This window comes from Bos mutus, chromosome 20 (assembly GCF_027580195.1).
Source record: "Bos mutus isolate GX-2022 chromosome 20, NWIPB_WYAK_1.1, whole genome shotgun sequence".
NCBI lineage: Eukaryota > Metazoa > Chordata > Mammalia > Artiodactyla > Bovidae > Bos > Bos mutus.
This window is the reverse complement of record NC_091636.1, coordinates 51,405,082-51,419,492: the sequence shown is the minus strand read 5'-3', so window position 1 is coordinate 51,419,492 and position 14,411 is coordinate 51,405,082. Positions and strand designations below refer to the sequence as shown.

Here is a 14,411-nt window from a genome sequence, read left to right as displayed (position 1 = left end):
AAAGTTCCTGATGTTTCATTTGTTTGGTAATTATTAATATATTTAGAAATTCTATAAATCCATTCTGCATTATTTGATAAATGTTTTATCTTCCTGGCTCATCAAAGAATCACTAGCTTGTAAGAAACTCTGAGAAACTGTATATAAATTTCTCTTCCCTTGTTTAAATCAATGAAATTTTCCCCAAAAATGTTTCATAATAACACAACTTAAATTTTTGGTATGACTGAAGACTGCAATGATCTGAAGATTTGTTAAAACCAACCTTTCACGCATTGGCACAATATTAAAACAAAACCAATATTTATTTTCATCTGAATTTCAGCCTGAGGCTTCTTTTATAAAGAGTTTTTTTTTTTAATTTTCTTTTTAAAAATTTTATTTCTTTGGAAAACAATTGACATTTTCATGAACACTTTTAATAGGAACTAATATTAAGATCAAACATTGCTTTTAAAGTTTGGGACTTACATATTGACTTTGTTATTATCGCATTTATTTCAATTTTCTGAAAGGGTAGGAAAAAACAAATATATATTGGCATACATTTAAAAAAAGAAAAAAGAGCAGTTTAATTATAAGAAGATGGAGTTCAGAAAGTTTTCTTCTTCTTTCCTTAAAAGGAATGAGAAGTCGGCATGTTGCTATTGCTCCTTGACATAAAGACAGTGTCTTTGTTTTATGTCCTCTATGTCTGAATCCTGCAATGCCATCACAGCAGAGAGTAGTCTACACTGCTTTAAATGATAAGTTTCAATAGGCACTTTAGTGGAATTAAGAAAAATCTAACACTCTTCCACCGTGATGCCACATAGCTATCTTCGTTCTAGGTTGTCACGTCAGTAAATTGTATTGAATAGGCCTGAGCTTGTCTCAGTGTGTTTCCAAAAGAACAAAACAAACCAAGCAAGTACACACTAGAGGATTTATCTTGTGTTGGCAGAAAAAACCCAAACTGACAATATGATAAATATAGCAACTTGCTAGAAACCAGATAATCAAAGGAATCTTGTCCTAGAAAGCCCTGTGTGTGTATGTGTGTGTGTGTATGTGTGTGCGTGTGTGTACGCGTGCATGTGCACGCACGTGATTTCTATTTATGTTCCTTTCCCTTAAATTTCTTCTGTTGGCTGTGTTTTAACCTTTGCCTCTCCTCTAAGTGACTTTATCAGGGTTATAACTCTCTTCTTCTCCAAACATGTCTGCCAAGACTTTAAAGCGGGGTCCCCAGTCTGTCAGGTAGTTGTAGTCCTGGTCTGCTTCTGTGGTCAGAGACTCTATGGAGCTAAGAGAGTCGGCTACTGATCCGCTGCCTTCGTAGGCATATGTTGCCAGTGAATCATATGGAGGGGCTGTGGGGTCCACATCATTTTCTTGTAGCCTTTGATTAATGAAATCCCTTATGTCTGTGTTATCTTCCACTGGTGGTCTCTGACGAGGTAAACAGAGAGAGTCTGGTTTTATATCCCTGCGAATTTTGTTATCTTCAATCACTTTTGGGTTTCTCAGAGCACCAATGTCGAAAGCCTGGGTGTCCTCCTCCCCACCTCCTTCATCATCATAATGGATAACGTTGTCTCTGATGTCTTCCTTAGAGGTCATCAAGGTGTCTTTCTTCTTCTGCCTTCTCAGAGCTACATACAGCACAACTATGGCTAGAACAAGACAAAAATGGCAAAGTGAGACTATGTCTGCTCATCTCTCCATAAGAAATTAAATTGATCAGGGCTGGCTGAGTTTTTTAATGACATCCTGTTATTTTCAAAGTACACATATTGTAATCTGTATGGATCCTACCTATGCTGATTTTCATTGTTTAAATTCAGTTTCATTTTTAAATTGTAACTAAAGTGAAAACGTGACAAAACTCACAAATTCTAATAACGGTAGCCTTATATTTGACATATGTTTAAATATCTCAGTGTCAGGTAATTTTTTACAAAATTAAAAAAAGCAGAGAAAGGCAAATAATTCAACATAATTTATATGCTGAATTTTTTTTAAAAATGGCATAAATAGACCTATTTACAAAATAGAAATAGAGTCACAGATGTAGGAAACAAACTTTTGATTACCAAGGGAGAAAGGCAGAAGAGAGAAATTGGGAGATGAAATTGACATATACACACTACTATATATAAAATAGATAATGAATAAGAACCTATGATGTGGCACAGGGGACTGTAGGCAATATCTTGTAATGACCTATATGGAAAAAGAACCTAAAAACAAGTGGATATATGTGTATGAATGCCACTTCACTTTTCTATATACTGAAACTAACATACCACTGTAAATCAACTATACTCTAATAAATAATTAATTTAAAAAAGAAAAAAATAAAGAAAAGAAGAATGGTTTGTCCAGTCATACATAGAACTGTATAGCATTGAAGTAATAAAACTTGGGTCTTCCCTGGTACCTCATCTGGTAAAGAATCAGCCTGCAATTCAAGAGACACCAGTTCGAATCCTGGATCAGGAAGATCTCCGGGAGAAGGGATAGGCTACCCACTCCTGCATTCTTGGGCATCCCTGATGGCTCAGACAGTAAAGAATCTGCCTGCAATGCAGGAGACTTGGGTTCGATCCCTGGGTTGGGAAGATCCCCTGAAGAAGGGCATGGCAACCCACTCCAGTATTCTTGCCTTGAGAATCCTCAGGGACAGAGGAGCCTGGCGAGCTACAGTCCATGGGGTTGCAAAGAGTCAGATTCAATGAGTGACTAAGCACACACAATAAAACTTGGGGGCCTTCCCAGGTGGCTCTAGTGTAAGAGAACCTGCCTGCCAATGCAGGAGACATAAGAGACCCAATTTCAATCCATGGGTTGGGAAGATCCCATAGAGGAGGGCATGGCAAACCTCTCCAGTATTTTTGGCTAGAGAACTCCATGGACAGAAGAGCCTGGAGGGCTACAGTCTATAGGGTGGCAAAGAGTTGGACGTGACTGAAGTGATTTAGCACACAGTAAAACTTGAATTTTGTTGCCCATAACTGACACTTAGATATTATTCATGTCTAGATTTACATTGTGTTAACATTGCTTTATTTCTAATGAAATAAATACAAATCAGAGAAAAGTCACTTTTAAAAGCATTAAACAAGAGAAAAAGAGAAAGAATATACAATATAAGAGTCAGCTTTCCAAATTATGTCAAGCAAGGCTACAAATTATTTAAATTCTGTGTCTTACCATATTGAGATATTCTCCAAACTAAATGCCTAGTAATCAGCTGACCTTCTTTAAACAAGATCATACTTTAAAATACTTAATTTGTAGACTCTTATCATTGAATATCTCTTTTTTTCCCCATCAACTTATGGTCATCATTGTTTCAATATATATATGTTTTATGAGTGAATAAACAGATTCACACCATTAAGTCAGTGCTCAATTTTGCCTGGAATAATTCTCCCCTCTCCTCCATAGCAGTGGCAATAGATTTAAAGCCAAATGTGTTTAACACAACAGTGTTTGGAAGGAAGATCTTGTCACAGGATTAGAAAGTAGGAGACTACATGATGATTAAAGCAAGTTTATTCCCTTTTCTTCCAAAATTAAGGAGGAAGATAGAGGAGATAAAGGTAGAGCTTCTGTACAATGGGTTTTGAAGAGATGTTCAACACTTTTCACTTCTGGGCTTTATGAAGATCTCAGAACTGAAAACACTATGGTTTATTCATCCAAAGTGTATGTGAGAGAGTTTAAATCTCATAGAGAGACCAGCATATGTATAAAATGGCTTTAGAGTTGCCATGACTAAAAAAGACACTGATTAGATGTGCTTGAGAGTCAAATAGAAGTTACCGGGCACCACAAGATTCTCATGCTTTCACTCACCCTAGGAAATATATAAAATGGCTAAGAATAAGATGATCTAAAGGGATCTGAGATTGGCTACAGAGATCAAATAGATGGATTTGTAAGCAGACCCCATGGCAAGACTGAGTGTCAACATTCATAGCTGTGTACCAGCAATTCACACCTAGCTGCAAGGTGGACACTTGCTAAATACTTAGCATGTGTGTGCTAAGTTGCCTCAGTCATGTACAACTCTTCCATGGACTTTAGCCCACCAGCCTCCTCTGTTTATGGGATTTTTCAGGCAAGAATACTGGAGTGGGTTGCCATGCCCTCCTCCAGGAGACCTTCCTGATCAAGGAATCAAAACCGGGCTTCCTCATTGCAGGTGGATTTTTTACCGTCCAAGCCACATATCCTAGTAAGTACTTTAAATTTTTATTTTCTATCCCAGAGATAAAGGTATGTATGTACATTTGTCAGAATATTTTGGTTAAATAATACACATGCATAGATATAAGCTGATTCCACAGAGCCCAACTGTACCTCTGTTGCAATATTCATTTAAAGGAATGACTGGAAAAATAAAAATTTTAAAAAATCTCTTTTTTTGTGTGAATCCAGTAGAGGATGAATAAATGAAACAGAGTCAGCTGAACAAAGTTGATGGAAGAGGGAAGCCCCTGAAGTAGGTTTTCATTCTCACAGAGATGTTACAGAATACATTTTCTTCAATCCTTTCCCTTTGCTGTGCTTCTCGGTATTTTAGTGTATTCTGTTCTGTCCTAGTGGGAATGGTGAGAGTTTTGATGTAAGGAGATCTGAGAAAAGTGGAATAAGAATTGCTTCTGGCCAGCACTTTAGACAGAAAAAAACAAATTCAGAGGTGTCTTTACTTCTTTCCTGGGCTTTCTCTTTTCTTTAATTCTTTATTGAACCAGTATTGGACAACTACTCTTTGTCTAGTGTCATTTTAAAGATTCTACAATACAACAATTACCAGGATGTAAAAACATGAATTTAAAACTGCTGCTGCAAATGGGATAGAAAAGTTCATTGCACCAAGTGCCACAAACTGTTTGTTCATACTTGAAAATTCCCTAGGGCTTGAACATACTTTTGGTGATATTTATTTCTATTGGTATATTTCCATGTGGTAGGAAGTAGAAAATTAATAAAACTATAATTCAGTATAGATAGTCTTCCTTCTATCTATATGCAGCAGCTCAATGAATAAACACTGATTTACATAGTAAAATGAGGAGAGAGATACACAGACAAGGGAGAGAAAGAGAATACGTGATTAATATTGAAACCAACCTAAGAGTATAACAATGCAAAGAAGGATTGCAATCAAAGCCCCAGTGCTAAGTCCTACAGGTAGAAAAATTGCTTCCACGTTACAAGACAGGATGGTACCATCAGAGTCACATCGACAGACTCGAATAGTCATTGTGTTTGTGCTGCTCTGGACAGGATAACTGCTGTCTTCTATTACTATGGGGAGGAAATACAACTCTTGCTGCCTGCGGCTGTATCCATTTCTTCGGGTTTCAATTCCAGCTGTGTTGTCTACAAAACATAACACGTATGGTAAGATGGTTACTATGAGTATCACTTCAAATCTTCAAGTTGGTATCTGTTAAATGGTAGGAAACTCTTCTTGAGTCAGTAAAATACATCCATATTTCAATTCTTTCTTTTATCATTATGAAAGCTGCCTAAATGTAATCAGATGTAATCAAAGAAAATCCTTTGGAAAAGAAGAAACATTAATCTTGTCTGCAGTAAGAATTAAATTTTCTGTTGAGAAAGAATAGAAAATTGTTTACAAGACAAGAAATATGTTGTATCAAAACACTTTTTTTTTTTCTGATGTCAAAATCTCACAGGGAAAACAATCCTCAGTGTATGCTTTCTTACATGATTAGGAGAACAAAGATTATAAAGGATGAATCAGTATATAATATTACCTAAGAATGTAGTCTTTAAAATATGACACATATCAATATACTATTTCTGATTTTTTACTTTTCCCAACTCTATATCTTTGCTACATATATGTATATATGTGTGAATATATGTATACATTTCACTTTTCTAAAACAGCATAAGAAACATGGAAAAGAAAAGAAAATGTGTTAAATCATCAAGATTCATTAAAATTTGTAAGGAGTTTGAATCATAATAACCATCAATTGCCAGATAAAGAAATGTGATATATATGTATAGATAGATAGATAGATAGATATACATATATACACACACAATGGAATATTATTCGGTCATAAAATGGAAGGGAATCCTGCCTTTTATGACAACATGGATGAATCTGGAGGGTATTATGCTAATGAAATAGACCATACAGAGAAAGACAAATACTGCATGATAAAACTTACATGGGGAATCTAAGGAAAAAAAGAAAAGTAGAACACATAGAAATATAAAGTAGAAAAATAGTTGCCAGAGACTAGAAGTGGGGAGAAATGGGATAAAGTTGGTAAGAGGCTTAAAAACTCTCAGTTATAAGATGAATAAAGTCTGAAGATCTATATTATAGTACAATGACTGTAGTTGATAACACTGTACTGTATTAATGAAATTTGCTAAAAGAGTAGAACTTAAATGCTCTCATAAAATAAAGGCAAAAAAGCATCTATCCATTTAAACCAAAAAAACTTCCAATTACACTTAAAATATAACAAGATAAAATGAGGATATAGTAAATGGCATGAGTGGCAAATACATGTTTAGATCATGAGAATATACTATATCATGAGGCAAAGGTGATCTGATTTATGTTATTATGAGTAACCAAATATAGATTCTCCAGCAAATATAAAATGGTAGAAAACAGTCAATACTTTGGTTCCTGAATTATATGACTGTCTACTTAGTTGCCCAAGCCAATGGTCTCAAGTCTTACTAGTTTTATTCCTCATCATTTTTACATGGAGTCTAGGAGATCTAGCATCAAGCTTATGTACTCTATCTCCCAAGTCACTAACCTCCATCCTCACAGCCATGCCTCTAATTCAAGACACTTTCATCCATTTTATGCAATAATATCAAATATAGTCTTGTCTTTGTCTATTGTTTTCTACACTGGATCCATTCTGATCTGCTAAAATGCTCTCGTGTAAACCTTTCAAAGACTTCTCAGGTAATTGGGTTTAAGTTACAAACTCTTTAAATGGCTTATAGACAGGTTAACTAAAGTCAGAACAGCTGATCAGTTTCCAGCCTTAATGTATTTAATCCAGTGTCCTTTGTATTTTTGTAGTGATTTTAATAACAGCAGATGTAATAATATTAGTAACAGTAAAAAGGAAAAAAATAATTAGTAACAGTGATGGTAGTAGCAGTGAAAACTTGTATTATTTTCACTAAAAAGCCTGCACCATACCATGTGTCATACAAATAAAACAATTATTTGTATGCATGAGCAGTACACGTAAAAAAAAATGATATATTTAAAAGATGAAAAGTAATTTCCCGGACAGTATATTAGTTGTCTGACTCATTAAGGGATCACCCCCATTATAAATGCAAGTAACTTGCCTCATTAGATATAGTCTATATAGGTTATTAAACACTGAATTTACTGTTAGTCATAAATTTTGTATTTCTCATATATAGATTTCTATATTTTAAGACGTTGAGTACTTTTAGGAAGAGCATTGATTTATACCTTTGTGTTCTTTTACAAAGTTGCCTGATAAAAGCTAAATTTTTATGTGGTTAAACTTACTTCTGAAGTCACGAACTGTAAAATTTGGTTTGATGGCAGCTTCAGGTGATAATTTAAAGGAGAATTGCTGTCCAGCAGGTGAAAGATCTCGGTCTGCGGCACTGACTATCTGAATTATCTGAAACAAAGTTGAGATCAGACCTGAAATCAGTCATTGATTTCAAAGGGAACTCTACATACCAGGCTAATACATATATTTAATGAAACATGCAAGGAAACCAAAATGACATTTTTAGAATTTATATCATTGGGCCAATCATTTACAAATACTTTTATAAACAGTAAAGTATTTAGAGTTAATAGTGGCAGGTACAATTACAGGGTATGGAATAATTGTAAATCGATGCCCACATAACTAAAAAGAATAACAATGTTGAAAATTCTCACTAATAATCAAAATAAATTAAAATGTACTTGCTTGCATTTTAAATTAGACAAAGTAAATGCTTTCTAGCCTAAATATGAAAATACTTACTGGAAACAAAATCTCTGGTTATTTAAAAGTCCTTTCAAGGAAAAAAAATTAGTATCATTATGTTGGTGAGAATGAGTTTTATCTTCATAAATAAGTAAAATGGTGAGAAAGAAGCAGAAGCTGTACATCTGTTTTTTGTTGTTATGTTCCCCCCACCCCACCAGTGGGTGAGAATATAAATTATGTTTTCTTGGAGTTTTTTTTTTTTTAAAGAAGTAATCGTGGCCAACTTCGTTTCAAAAATTTTCCTAAATTGCTCCCGAAAGTGGTATATCTAAACAGTTAAAATTCTAATACTTCAGTGAGATGCCCTTAGGAATTTGGTGATCAACTTTCAAGAGCCAAGCTATGAAAATGATAATTCACTATATAAATAAACAAATAGAAAAGGCTTTGAGGTATTTATTTATTAATGTATGCAATGTCGTTGCATCAGGAAGAAATTGCAGGACAAGCGTGCAGAAGAGGAAGGCAGTGTGTTGCTCAGGTGACACATTCTTAGACTAATTTTGAATTTGTCAGAGGAAGGACTTAGATAATCCTGTGCACTTAGATTGATGCCACTAAACATGAGAGTTATTTGCCCCTATTTGTTTTTATTCCATGGTTAAAACTCAGACTTATGACTGTTATCTGCCTTCTATATAGCTGTGTGTTTTGTTGGGCACAACAGGACCACACACAAGTACACAACATGTATACTGGGATTTCAAGTTCAGTACTAGGTAATTGTTAATTTGATCATGGGATCTCTAAAGATAATTTCAGTTGCCTATTTTACTGTGGGGGTTTCCAGGTGAGTAAAGTGGGCTTCTCTAGTAACACAGATGGTAAAGCATCCACCTGCAGTGCAGGAGACACGGGTTTGATCTCCGGGTAGGGAAGATTTCCTGGAGAAGGAAATGACAACCCACTCCAGTATTCTTGCCTGGGAAATCCCGTGAACAGAGTAGCCTAGTAGGCTACAGTCCATGAGGTTGCAAAGAGTCAGATATGGGCATGTCTTAGCAACTAAACAGCAACAAGTGTTACTGTGATTCAGCCACACAGGATCTATTTAGCCTTTAGAAGTATCATGGATTCAACACCAAAGGCCAAGTTGTGGAATACAGCAATTTAGTCAAATAATTACCACGCATACCCCGTAAAGCTTCAATTTTCCTCAAATAAAACTATGTACTCAGATCACTATATCTCATCCATAAAATTTCTTTAAATTATTTGGGAATTAATTTGCAAGTTTTGTTTTGCCTTTGCTATCAACTAACATAATTATTTTTTTATAATAAATCAACATCAAAATTTATGAAGAAAATAACTTCACAACAAAAAAATCTTTTAAAATAGCATACAGAGGTGACCTTTTTGGTATAAACTGGCAATGATCTGGAATTGACACTTGGGAGTTATTGCCCTAAGGAACTACTTGGGCCAATACTGCATTGATTCATCATATAAATCACTATTGACTTATGTAGAATCATCTTTTCTCTTCTTTTGATAGGTAGAAACAGGCACAGAGATAGATAGGTAAGGCATATATACATGCATACATGTATATTAAGTTATTATATAATCCAAAAAAGATAGTTCCTATGCATAGTTTCTAGACCCTTAGGATGGCTGGGGTAAAAAGCAGAAAATGCTCATATACTGTATATCTCATATTTCAGGGTTATATTTCATTTGTACATGTGGGCCAAAAGGGCTTCCCTGGTGGCTCAGTCGGTAAAGAATCCGTCTGCAGTGTGGGAGACCTGGGTTCCATCCCTGGGTTGGGAAGATCCCCTAGAGGAGGGCATGGCAACCCACTGTAGCATTTTTGCCCAGAGAATTCCCATGGACACAGGAGCCTGACAGGCTGCAGTCCATGGGATTGCAAAGAGCTGGACACAACTGAGTGACTAAGCACAGTGGCCCAAAAGAATACAAAATGCTTGACATATAATTATTAGGAAAAAGAGCTTTCAGGGATTCCACAGATTTCTTACCACTTTGAGTATACGAAAATAAAGTTATCTCTAATAATTTCTACTATTCCCAATTTTTTAATTTATTCGAGAAACATAGAAACATTAGAGTTCTATTTCCAAAAGTCTTTCAATTGGTGCATTACATGATTCTGATTGCCATGATATAATCAATGTCCCACATTACCTAAAAATAAAGGACTAGCTTTGAGGGGCAGGTGGAATGCTCTGGAAAATAGTCAATATTTCTAAGTTGTCAAATTTTGACAAACTTCTTTTAACTTTTTGTCTGTGTGCTCAGTCGCTCAGTTGTTTCAAACTCTTTTGCCACCCCATGGACCATAGACCCATGGACCAAACTTCCCTGTCCATGGGATTTTCCAGGCAAGAATACTGGAGTGGGTTGCCATTTGCTACTCCAGGAAATCTTCCCAACCCAAGTATCTAACCCATGTCTCTTTTGTCTCTTACATTGGCAGTTGGATTCTTTACTTCTGTATCACCTGGGAAGCCTCTTATAACTTTGCAAATAATGAAATCCAGCAAAAAATTTGCCGTCATTTAAAGGGATAAAGCATTAACTTTATATATATATATATATATATATATATATATATATATGTCTTTTTAAGTTAAAGGTGCAAATTTATCACTTGGGAACATATGATTAAATAAGTCATCCTGTAATAAAGTTAATGAAATTAATGTGTTAGTTGCTCAGTCATACCCAACTCTTTATGACCACATGGACTGTAGCCCATCAGGTTCCTCAGTTCATGGAATTCTCCAGGCAAGAATACTGGAGTGAGTTGCCATTCCCTTCTCCAGAGGATCTTCTCGACCCAGGAATTGAACCCAAGTCTGCAGTGAAGGCACATTCTTTACCATCTGAACTACCAGGGAATTGTCTCCAAATTATCAAAAGAGGTAATAGAGCAACACAATGCCCTAGAAGTTTCTGTACTGATGGGAACACTCTGCATGTACACTGATAAAAATGGTAGCCACTTGGAAACTAGAATTAGCAAATACAATCTAAATATATAACTAATAAGGACCTATTGTTATAGCACAGGGAACTCTATATTCTGTAATAACCAAGATGGGAAAAGAGTCTGAAAAAGAATGGATATGCATCTATGTATAACTGATTCAATTTTCAGTACACCTGAAACTAAATACTGAAAACCAACTATACTCCAATAAAAGTATTTTTAAAAAATTGTAGCGACTCATCTCATACAGCTACCAGGCACTAGGAACAAACAAGTGTGAATGATAACTTTTAAAATGTATTTAATATTAATCAAATATATATAAGGCTAGTGAACATCACGACTAGAGCCATGCGAGAAATATTCTATGAAGCAGTAGAAGACACTCAAATGGGAGCAAGTACTAGATATTAAAGGACATTTTTAATAAAGATATAGTTTCAAATATTAAGATATTTCCTCAGGTAATAATTAAACTTCAAATTTACTTAAATTAGTAGTTAAATAGTTATTATATATAAAAGAAATTAAAATAGACATCAAACCAAAGCATATAGATGGATTTTTCTTTCAGAACCTAGGTGCACAATATTGGATTAATTGTATTCTTATTGCATAACACACTCTTACCATCTGCTCATGCCTGGTTCCTATTGTTAATCATATTACATCATATCATATCATATCTCCATTCATTCATTTACAAAAGTGAAAGTGTTAGTTGCTCAGTCATGTCCTATCTTTGCAACCCCATGAACTGTTGCTCCTTTGCCTATGGAATTCCAGAGGTAAGATTACTAGAGTGGGTAGTCATTCCCTTCTCCAGGGAATCTTCCTGACTCATGGATCGAACCCAGGTCTCTTTCACTGCAGGCAGATTTTTAACCATCTGAGCCACCAGGGAAGTCCTTTATAATAGTGTTTATAGAAAAGCTGGCTACTCACCATTACCTACATAAATGCTAGGATTTTGACAGTAACTTTCATTAACAATGTGGTCCTTCCTCATATGCTCTCCCCACTAGAACCTCCCTCCAGAGTAATACTTAGTAAGAAAATGTAATTCAGATATTTTGAATAACCCAGATGTTCTATTCAAGGCCACCAGAGAAAGTTTTCCATTCTTCATAGACTTAAGAGTATCTATGCACCCCTTCATAAAAGCATGTGAACAAAGTAAGGAACATCATAGAAGACTATAGTCTAAAGTTTTTTGCTTACTGGACTTGCAGGCACAAGTTTTTTGGAAATTTCATAGTCTATAGAAAATAGCAGAATATGCAATCCTAGAACTGTTAGTTATACAGAATATATTCACTAGGCCATCATTTTTATCCCATGTGGTAATAATTCCACATGCAACACATGCCATTAATTCAAAAGAATATACTACCATTTATGGTTTATTTTATGAAGACATGTGATCCATGTCTATATGCATGCATGGTCTCATAACCTAAAACACATGCATATAGCAGGTCTTTATAAAATCTTAAATAACAACATTGATAAGATACCTGTCCTGGTTTGGCATTTTCACACACAGCTGTCTCATATGGCACAGATATTTCTGGAGGAAATTCATTGACATCTAGGACATTAATTAATATGTTGACTCTGCTGGTTAATAATGGGTTACCTGTTTAAAACATACAAGGAGAAAAGATGATTACAAAATCTGATCCATCATTGTTTTTATAGTGAATATCATTAACATTTAAAAATCAGCATTCATATGGAATCCAGATGACCTTTCCTTTATGGGAAACTGAGGCATTGTGTCATGTATAAATGATAAAAAGATGAATATGGGCACTCTCCTTGTCTCACTGTCAGAGAACTAGCAGTGCACTACATAAGAATTTATCCCTGAAAATCATCCCCAAAGTTAAGGACAACCATTTAGCTCATGTTTCATCAAAAGTGCAGCCATCAAACCAGAGTTAACAAGACCAATCTTCACTAAACAGTTATATTTTTCATTGAATAAAACATATGCTTTTATATGTGTGTCTATGACTTTATTCAGTAGTATCATCTACATATTTAAATAACTTTCTCAAACTGATCCCCCCTAAAAAGATGATAAATTACAAGGAATATGAAGGAGAGATGATTTTTTATAGATGAAAATTAAAATAAACTTAGGGAAGTAGAAATAAGAGATTATGGACAGTTAGGATGCACCCTAAAACTATTTGCTGATGATGAGAAAGGACAAAGTAAACAGCATTTCCTTCCTACTGTGTCTAAAAATATTGTTTTGAAAAACTGTCTCTGTCAATATCACATCACGAGTTTTAGTCCCAACCTGCGGTATGGTACCAACTTCTCTGTCCTTTGCTGAAGAAGACCAGGCATAATTCAACAAATAAGGTATAACATAATGGATATGTTTCAATTTATTTATTTTATCTAATGAAACTTTACAGATGGATAAAGTGCCCCAGGTTATTGAAGTATCTTGTCCAAAGTCACACATCTAGAGGAATGGGGAGTTAATATCCAAACTCAGGACTATGGACATCCAAATATTATGTTCACTCCACTTTGTGTTAGATTCTTCATCTGCAATGCCACTGAAGATTCACAGTATTGGCATTGTTTTAGATCTCTGTCTGGATGCTTTTAAAGAATGCATATAAATCTTACCACATGATGGATTCTGACAACCCTACAATATTCTGTTATGCTAAAACTGATTTAAAAAAATAAAAAGCATTGTCAGCAGTAGCTTAAGAAATGCTCACATATTCATATATGACAAAGTGAAATCCATTGTCATATACCAGTTCAGGCACAGATAACATAAAAGCAGGAGAAATGGAATGTTTAATAAGTTACTGTGAGGATGGGACAAGATTCCTCTCCCAATTATATTTACAATACTGACTTGCGTTTATAATGTATAAACATGTTATTAATTTAAACTGATTTTTACCCATGAGAAGATCTGTTTTGGTAGTTTTAAATATTTATCCTCCTGAAATATAGATTTTACATCTGTCCCAATGAGTAATGTGTCTCAAAATATAATCACTATTGTAATATCTTATTATTAAAAGTGTTTCTCAAAGCTGAGTTTTTGGTATTTTAGCTAAAGCCAAATATTTTGTTGTGTGAAATTTTCCTGTGCACTATAAGACTTTTAGAACCACTATATAATAAATGTGACTAGGCGTCACTGTGGCAATTAAAATGTGTGTTAGTCATGTTCAATTTTGTGACCCCATGGATTCTATAACCTGCCAGGCTCCTCTGACCATGGAATTCTCCAGGCAAGAATACTGGAGTGGGTTGCCATGCCCTCCTCCAGGGGATCTTCCTGATCCAGGGATCAAACCCTGGTCTCCTGCATTGCAGGCAGATTCCTTACCATCTGAGCCAACACAGAAGTCCCTAACATAACAGTAGAT

General features: G+C 35.0%; 1 protein-coding gene across 1 annotated transcript in view; it reads right to left on the bottom strand.

Annotated features, from left to right (window-relative positions):
- Positions 1 to 445: 445 nt before the first annotated feature.
- Positions 446 to 14,411, bottom strand: part of CDH12 (cadherin 12) — a 119,958-nt gene continuing 105,992 nt past the window's right edge. Inside the window, exons 6-9 of the mRNA XM_005904450.2 lie at positions 12,513 to 12,634; positions 7,556 to 7,673; positions 5,125 to 5,376; positions 446 to 1,655 (exon numbers count right to left, since the gene is read on the bottom strand). Of these exons, the coding sequence (XP_005904512.2) occupies positions 1,156 to 1,655; positions 5,125 to 5,376; positions 7,556 to 7,673; positions 12,513 to 12,634 (992 nt within the window). The 3' untranslated portion in view covers positions 446 to 1,155. The remainder of the gene's footprint in view (positions 1,656 to 5,124; positions 5,377 to 7,555; positions 7,674 to 12,512; positions 12,635 to 14,411) is intronic.